The following is a 9,020-nucleotide window of genomic DNA, read 5'->3' on the forward strand; positions in this document are numbered from 1 at the left end:
TAGGTGGTCCCAAAGTTGAAAATGGTATATATTGTTCAATATGCTTTTGGACTATCATGGTTCTTACCAATGAACTAAGAAATGAAAAGCTCAGGAGCTTATGAATATACTTTTCTCAATTCAATTCCTCCAATTTTCTAGTTTGGCAATAATGTGTGGTGTAGAACTGTTGGGATCTGATTACCACAAACAGGTTTCATGATAATGGCATTTAACCAAAAGAAATAAAAACGAAAAAAAAAATATCACTGTCATTGTCTTTGTCTATATTTGTCTGTTTGGATTTTGCCAACAAATTTTTGCATTGATAGAGATTATTCCTTGTGTGGAAATTAATGTACTTTATTGTTTTGTTTTTTTAAATGTCCTTTATAGATATGTTGGAAACTTTAATTTCTGACAATACTATAATCAAAAGTAGGCAAGCATGAGATCTTAAATATGATTCGTTGGTGAAAAATCATAAAACTAAGATCGTAATACGTCATTTAAAATCAGATCCAAGAGCAAAATAGTAATTATATACATATATATATATATATATATATATATATATATATATATATATATATATATATATATATATATATATATATATATTGATTGAAAAGAGGTGAAAGATGTTAGAATGGAAGATAGAAAAAGATTTTGAAAAACAAATATATGAACAAAGACAATATTGATATTTTTTTAATTTTAAATAAATTTAATTTTTTAAGTGTCACTAAAAAAATGAAAAGTTTCTTATAAACTAATACCAAGAATTCACTCTTTTTGGATTATTGGCATCAACATGCACTACAAAGAATTTTAAACATGCAAGTTGTCTTTTTTGTCTCAAAAGAAAATTAAAAATATGAAGAGGAAATTATAGAACAGGCATGTATGTCCTCTTGCAAATCATCACTTACACCAGTGGACAGCAAGGCAAAACTTAGTGGTTCTTTTGAAAATCCTTATCATCCAACAAAATATTGAAGTTTTTACAAGATATTGATATCTCTTATGCGGTTCATAAGTATGCCTATTTATTATATATGACTCTAAAATGCTAAAATGCAATATATGTCACTTCTGAAACGTATCATCCAATATATTCATAACACTATTAATTTTGACCTTCACTTATATCCCTCTTCTATCTGCAAATTAGTATCTTACATGTAATATCTAAATTTTGTTGGATCAAAAAAGTTACTCTTAGAATTACATTTCCCAATCATAACAGCTACTCTAATGTGAGTGCAGTTTATTTATTTGGTAACTCAGTTCAAAAATCAACACACATATTTACCAAAACTTCCGATGCAACTCTTTGATGACTTTTATGATGATCTCAACATTCATCAACCTTAAATTTCGACTATCAAAACGTATTAAACTATTATGTGCATATTCCTATAATAACAATAACTGTAATTGATTAGTCATGATTCTAATTGTATGTGCAAAGCACGTATGAATGAAAAGCATGTGACCTGTTATTCTTACATCATCTAATATCATAGATTGATATCAAGTCAAAAATTGAAGGATTATAAACATGCATGCATCTAGAAGGATTTTTCTGAACATGATTAAAATTGAATTTCAATGGGATCTTTGATTAGTAAAATTAGTCATGGGTCATGCTAATGAGTGCATTGAATTTTAATGGAATCTTTGATTAGTAAAATATCATACTAACGATTGCCCCCAAAATATTCTTTAAGGTTTCTAAATATAAAAAATATTTAAAAAAAAAAAGTTAATTATTTCAATTTTCAATATATTAAATACACTTATTTTTATAAAAACTTGTTTTCTTAGGCTCTTAAAAGTGCCCCTAGAGCACTTTGCACTTGTTATCATTTCCCTTTATATCTATCTGAAAAGAGGCGAGTCTATTTCCGCCTTTAATCAAACATCAACATAAATTAGTTAAACTTCATGGAGGCTATTTTCTATAACCCAACATCAATTCAGAAGTATACGTACGGAAGAAGAAGAAAAAACTAAATTTTGTATATGTGGCTATGCACTCACAATTTGTGAGGTCCAAATAAACACTTCTAAAAACATGGATTATTTTTAAGCATCAAGAACAGTATGGAAAATACTATCCAAAGGGAGAGAAATTTGCAATATAAAAGAAGAAAGAAAACAACCTTGGCTATAATAAAATCCAAGACCCAAATTAAAAGAGAGAAGACCTAAAAAAAAAGTTATGAAGAATGGCATCTCTCATATTTGTGTTTTCAACTTGTTTCTACAACACTAATATTGAAAAATGAGTTGATGAAATGAAGAATGCCTCTGACATCGCATGTCAGCAATGTTTTCATATATCAAGAATATCATTCCGCACAAGAGTACATACATCATGAGTCATGACAATGAGCAACTGTTAACAAACAAGTCAATGGGAACATGGAACAAAGGCCATCATCATCTTTGACATGAGAAACAAGGTACATGATATGTCATAATGGTAAGAACTCACAGAGTATCCTTGAGGTGTTGTATGGCAGACTTAAATGAACTAGCCATAGCACCTAGCCTGGCAGCTAGCTTCAAACAAGTGCAACTCCGTCCAACCCAGCAGTTCAGATAACATGCCCCCAAAACAATTCACACAGACATCATTGGGCATGCGCAGACAATAAATACAATTACACAGGAAATAACTGTTTCAAGATGAACTACTTGCGGCTACCTTGAGAGGCTTTATTTGATGGAGAATGCATGAGTGGCTTAATATCTGAATTGATAGCAATATTTCCCATTCCAGCCTCCATGGCCTCCCTCTCATCTTTGTCCTTATTCTTCTGGTCAGAAGTAGCAGTTTCAGCAGCAGGGTTGTGATTAGAAGAAGCCACTGATGGTTCCAGAGTACGCGGACCTGCATTCATCCATGGATGTAGCAGGCATTGACCAGCTGTAGGTCGTTTCTCAGGAACAAAGTCAAGGATAGAAACCAAAAAGTCACTCATGTCACTTGCATCTTTCTCACTAAAATCATACTTCTCCGTGAGCACTTTAGTTAAAGGCCAGAATCGTAACCGACGGATATGTCTCAAATCACCATATCTATTGAAGAAATCCCGGGAATAACGCCCCCCTAGTGCGATCTGAAAATTGTTATCCAGACTCAAGTTAACTGTGAACTAATGATCATAAATGCAAAGAAATAGGTAGAAAAAATTGATTACCTTACGAGGCATCATTCCAAGAAGTTCCATCATTAATGCTAAGTGGTCCTGAGATAAATTAAAGATAAAGCACAATTACATCAGGCGTTAATACCAGAACCAAAGCACAAATTCAATTTTTTTTAAATGTCAGTATTAAAGATTGTAACATAACAAAAGAAACAACTTGGTCACTCCACCGCAAAGCAAGTTATTACGTTGAAACTGGAATGCATAAGCACATCAAATAGTCTTATTTTTAGAGAGCACACAAACCAAACCGTTTCCTCCAACAGGAACACAATCTGCCTGAGGAGAATGGTGGGAAGTCATTCTAGGGGGAAGCTGGTTTAGTTTTAGCTGATTATTCTGAAACATGAAATTGCAGGCTTTCCCCCCCTCCCCTTTCTTTCTCTTAAAAATGCAAGAAATGGGGAAATCAATCAGCCTTTTTACCACTTGGATCTCAAGCCTGACCCAAATCATTTCACAATTTTATTATGAAATTACAAGTAAAAAGTTCTGGTGAGTGTAGGAGTATTATCCACCATTGTGCATTGTGAAATTCTGGTGACACTGTTCCAAGTATCAGAGCAAACCAAGGAGGCCAGAAATCAGCAAATGCATAACTAACCTAAAACCTGCATCATTCATCATCTATTCATTTTGTGTCACTATCCATTCCCCTTTAAATTCAGTTCATGGAAATCGAGTTTCTTAATGCTCGTTCTAGTATCAGTACCACTTTTTTATAGAACACATACTAGTACTGTCAATAAAGGAAAAGGATGTTGAGAGTACTTTCAGATTGCGAACATTAACATGTTTTTCACCAATCACCAGGTCATCACCATAATTTAAAAGGAAAATCTTACTACCACTGAAGCAGAATAAGAAAGTACTTAACCTTGTGTGCTTCTTATCTTGACCTAACATCTAAATTACATTCCATTATCCACCGATAATTAAGCTTACACCTCATAATAGAGTTTTTTAGTTTTGTTTAAAACCTTGAGAAATAGAGATTTTTTTCATGTTTCCAACTACACCATTAATTCTCTATCTATTTGTTTCATTAGCCATAATAAGGTTGTCCATTAAATAAATATCAGGTAGGTTTTTATCCTGAAAAAGATCTTCAAGACATTGTAAAAGGATAATATATAAAAGATCTTTAATTGCACGCATTTGTATTGATTACTCTCCTGTTCTGCTACCTACAGTTATGTTTCATTACCAATTCATCCAAACACTCCCTGCATTCGTCATTGTTGCTAGAGATGTGGTGCCAACCCTTGGAAACACATGGATTCTGCGTTTGCAAGATGATGATTTTACTGCCCTAGTTCCATTTTGACAGAATTTACCAGTCGCGCTCAGCAAGACTGGATAACTTTTCTGAAGTGAAATTCAAAAATAATAATTTCCCTTTTATCACTGTTTTAGAAGACAGCCTATTCTCTCTTATGGTTTTTTCTTCCTCTTTTCTTACAAAATACATTAAAAATCCAAGCACATTTTTCAATATACAAATTGAATTAGAAACTTCCAATACTCATCGTTTACGTTTAACTCTTGAGGTAGTCGGCTTAAGCTTCAAAATTCTACACAACCATAGTAACCGGTAGCTATTACAATTTATGAAGCCAGGACTCATACAGATCGGCTTTCACAACAACAGCCTTTTCCATATAAACAAAAAAGCGTGAAAAAACTAACATTATGAATAAGACATGGGATGTAACATTAAAGTGAAAGTAACAGATGTTTCATTCATTGAGCTCCATTCAAGGTTTTGATGCAGGCCCTAGCTCTAGGGTTAGCATTCCATGATATTTAGTCAGTTCCCATTTGATAAATAATCAAAATTATATTTTTTTGATTATTGGTAGTTTTAAAAACATGGTTTTCACTTCAATGTGTGGTTTGATCGGGGGTTTTATGATACTAAAGCTTTTTATTACAGGATTTATTAAAATTTGAATTCATATCTACATTAAGTATTGTATGTGTTGTTTTATTATAACCTTCGAGAATTTGGACCGGGAAAGTTCTCACAAAGATAATCCTTTCATATTTCAATCAATGATATGAACAGTTTATAAAACACAGCAGCCATAAAATTCATCAACTCCAGCAACCAACTTGAGGCTGAACAAGCTGGGGTACCGGGTACATACTAGAATACCTTCTCTTTTTAACCATATCAAAATCTGAATCACGATCAATGTCAGACTTTTGTAGATCTATCTCAGCCTATGTGAGGATGAAAAGGGAAGATACCTCAACTCAAGAAACCACGTTAGTTGATTATCATAACAGCTAAGAATTGAAATCTCAAATATATTACTGAAAAAATGTTGCAAATTCCGCCTTTATTGTGGTTCACCCCTAACTGCCTAATTGCGGCTTTTAGGTTGCCTTCATTGCAACCTCTAACACCTTCATTGTGTTGGGTGTGAAGGTGTGGATTCAACCTCAAATTGCCTAGAGATATGACATGTGTAGTGCTTATAAAGCTTGGGCATCCCTCACCTTACAAGATGGTTTTGTAAAGTTGAGTTAGTTCCAACACAAAAGTTCTAAGAAAATATGATAAATTTTATTAATTTCCAACCTTTTCTTGTTGCAAACTCAAGGACCATAAAACCTAAATTTTTCACTGTGCAGAGTTAGAATATGATGAGATAGAAGCATATAACATATAAATATGTAACACAAAAAATGCATACCTCATCCCTATCGAAGTTGTCACCACTATGAGGATCAAATAACACATCTCCAGTTGCAAGCTCAAAACATATGCAAGCAAACGACCAAAGATCTGCAGATGTAGAATATTTTGATCCAAGGATTACCTCTGGGCACCGATATTGCCTAGTCTGAATATCATTTGTAAACTGTTTATATGTCCAACAAGCATTACCGAAGTCAACTAACTTGCATTTGTTGTCAACAGAGGCAAGCAGTTTCTGTCTCACTGTGCAGCTTCCTCTTCTGTTGCCCTGCTCTTTTGACTTCGCTTCATCAGCATCTGATAACTTACTAGTGCCAGCGGAACTAGAAGTCTGTTCTCTTGCAGAACTTGCATTGGGAGATGATTCTACAGCACCAGAGGTTTCAGGATTACAATCAACTCCTTCAGATGCTTCCTTCTCAGCACACCCATGAGCTGCTTGCTTAGCCTTTCTCTTAATATTTTTCTTATGATTCTTAAACAAATCTCCATTTGATGTTTTTGTGTCTCTTGAAACCGTTGACTCTAGCATTTTGTCTTTACTATTAGGAAGAATAAGAGGAGCACCGGACTTTCTAGGATCCTTAGACGGATCTATCATTGATAAAAGAAGGATATTTTCAGGTTTTAAGTCGGTATGTATGATAGAAAGCTGCTTATGTAAGTAATCCAATCCAACCAAAATATGATAGCATATCTCTTTAACCATGTTGATAGGCATTCCACGATAATCACTATACTTAATAAGAGTTAAGAGGTTATCCCCAAGGTACTCAAAAACCATACAAACATGCTGCCCGTTTGGACCAAAATGCTTGAAATGGTCCAAAAGCTTGACCACACATTTTTTATCATCCTTGTCTCCCTCTGCAATCTGTTGCAAAATAGTTATCTCATCTAGCGCTGCCTCGGTGTAATGCTGAGCACTTTTTTGAACTTTCAAAGCCACATATCTCTGCAAATCTCCACACACAAAAAAGCAAAAACAAACTAATAATGTGAAAAAACATGTCAAACCATTGCACTATGACCAACAACAAAGACAAAAAAAAAAAAAAACTAAAAATTGTTCAATTTTTGTCTAAGAGTGTGATTGGTTATGCGGTGAAAAAATTGATTCTAAATGAATTGATCCTATAAAATTGATTCCGGTTAAAAGTGAGTTGAAGGTAAAGTGATTTATGTAGATAAATTCTTGTAAAAGTGAGTTGAATAGTAAATTTCGGTGTAAAAATCACATTAGACTCAAAAGCTACAAAACCATAACTTCAAGTAGAATCAATTACGGAAAACATAATCAATTCTACTCGAGAGAACCAAACATGTCAAAATCAATTTGACACATCATGAATCAATTTTAAGTGCTTCAACCGTGACGCCAAACATAGACTAAATGATTGCTCAAACCCTAATATTAAAAGTGCAATTTTCTTCCTATATTATAAATTAATTACTCAATCCCTAAAATTCAAAATATTATTTTCTTCCTAGATTATAAACCAGAGCACCAAACGATTGCTGAATCTCTAAAATTCAAAGTCCTCTCTGCTCAATCCTACAATCCGTAGCATGTAACTAAACTCAATTACTCAAGCAAAAAGGTTTTACAAAAAACTTAAAAGCCTCAATCGGAAAATGAAACAGTAAACAAATATAAACAATTTGGGAGAAAAGATGAAATGATCCTAATCGAAGATTATAAGAGAGAGAGTAAGAAGAACGAACAGAATGATGAGTATCCCAAGCGAGCCAGACAGTAGAGAAATGGCCCCAGCCAAGCTTGCTCTGAACGACATATCGACCGGAGTTGAAAGAGTCGCCGATTCGGACGGCGTGGTAGCCGCCGCGTCGGTAATCTTCGGTGCCTTCGTCTTCGGAGGTGAAATCGCTGCTTTCGGTATTGGTGTCACCCATTTGACGCGACAATTACGAATGAGAGTGAAAGAAAAGAGAAGGAAAATGAGGGGTTTTTGTTATTAGAATTTTGCAGAAACTTTGGTTTTCCTTCAATTCGTTTTCCTCCGCGGTTAATTTAATTCAGTAAAGTGTCATCTTCATTGATAAATAAAATAAACTCGTTTTCATATGATCCTTCGTCGTTATTATTGAGCACTCACCACAGTTTATGCAACAACAACAACAACAATAATAATAATAATATAATAATAATAATAATATAATAATAATAATAATAATAATATATAATAATAAATAATAATAATAAAATAATAATAATAAAATAATAATATAATAATAATAATAATAATAATAATAATAATAATAATAATAATAATAATAATAATAATAATATAATAATAATAATAATAATAATAATAATATAATAATAATAATAATAATAATAATATAATAATAATAATATAATAATAATAATATAATAATAATAATATAATAATAATATAATAATAATAAAATAATAATATAATAATATAATATAATAATAATAATATAATAATAATATAATAATAATAATAATATATAATAATAATAATATAATAATAATAATATAATATAATAATAATAATAATAATATACTAAAATAATAATAATAATATAATAATAATAAAATAATCTATAAGAATAATAATAATAATAATACTAATATAATAATATAAGATATAATATAAAATAATAATAATAATAATAATAATAAATAATAATATAATAATAATAATATAGAATATAATATAATAATAATAATAATAATAATAATATAATAATAATCATATAATAATAATAATAATAATATAATAATAATAAGAATAATAATACTAATAATAATAATATAATAATAATAATAATATATAATAAATAATATATATAATAATAATAATAATAATAATATAATAAGAATAATAAAAAATAATATAATAATATAATATAATAATATAATAATAATAATAATAATAATATAATAATAATAATAATATAATATAATAATAATACTAATATAAGATAATATAATAATAATAAAATAATATAATAAAATATATATAATAATATATAATAATATAATAATAAATAAGAATAATAATAATATAATAATATAATAATAATATAATAAAATAATAATAATAATAATACTAATAATAATA

The 9,020-nt window shown here is 30.4% G+C and overlaps 1 protein-coding gene across 2 annotated transcripts; it reads right to left on the reverse strand.

The window, feature by feature from the left end:
- Positions 1–2,274: 2,274 nt before the first annotated feature.
- Positions 2,275–8,001, reverse strand: LOC127098487 (uncharacterized). Of its 2 annotated transcripts, XM_051037096.1 has the most exons (5): positions 7,633–8,001; positions 6,097–6,862; positions 5,903–5,994; positions 3,192–3,239; positions 2,275–3,110 (listed from the first exon to the last, which is right to left on the reverse strand). In XM_051037096.1, the coding sequence occupies exons 1-5, from the start codon at positions 7,819–7,821 to the stop codon at positions 2,682–2,684; spliced, it is 1,524 nt and encodes a 507-aa protein (XP_050893053.1). In that variant the 5' UTR covers positions 7,822–8,001; the 3' UTR covers positions 2,275–2,681. The 2 variants fall into 2 exon arrangements, with proteins under 2 accessions (XP_050893053.1, XP_050893052.1); XM_051037095.1 differs by having other exon boundaries at positions 5,903–6,862; positions 7,633–8,000.
- Positions 8,002–9,020: the final 1,019 nt, after the last annotated feature.

Source organism: Lathyrus oleraceus, chromosome 6, assembly GCF_024323335.1.
Source record: "Lathyrus oleraceus cultivar Zhongwan6 chromosome 6, CAAS_Psat_ZW6_1.0, whole genome shotgun sequence".
NCBI lineage: Eukaryota > Viridiplantae > Streptophyta > Magnoliopsida > Fabales > Fabaceae > Lathyrus > Lathyrus oleraceus.

What these genes read in the sequence shown, in the direction of transcription:
- LOC127098487 (XM_051037095.1), bottom strand. Translation starts at nt 7,821, where the DNA reads ATGGGTGACACCAATACCGAAAGCAGCGATTTCACCTCCGAAGACGAA. An exon ending in ACAACTTCGATAGGGATGAG is followed by an intron (nt 3,240 to 5,902) that starts GTATGCATTTTT and finishes AATTTATCTCAG; the next exon opens with GACCACTTAGCATTAATGAT. An exon ending in TTGGAATGATGCCTCGTAAG is followed by an intron (nt 3,111 to 3,191) that starts GTAATCAATTTT and finishes AACAATTTTCAG; the next exon opens with ATCGCACTAGGGGGGCGTTA.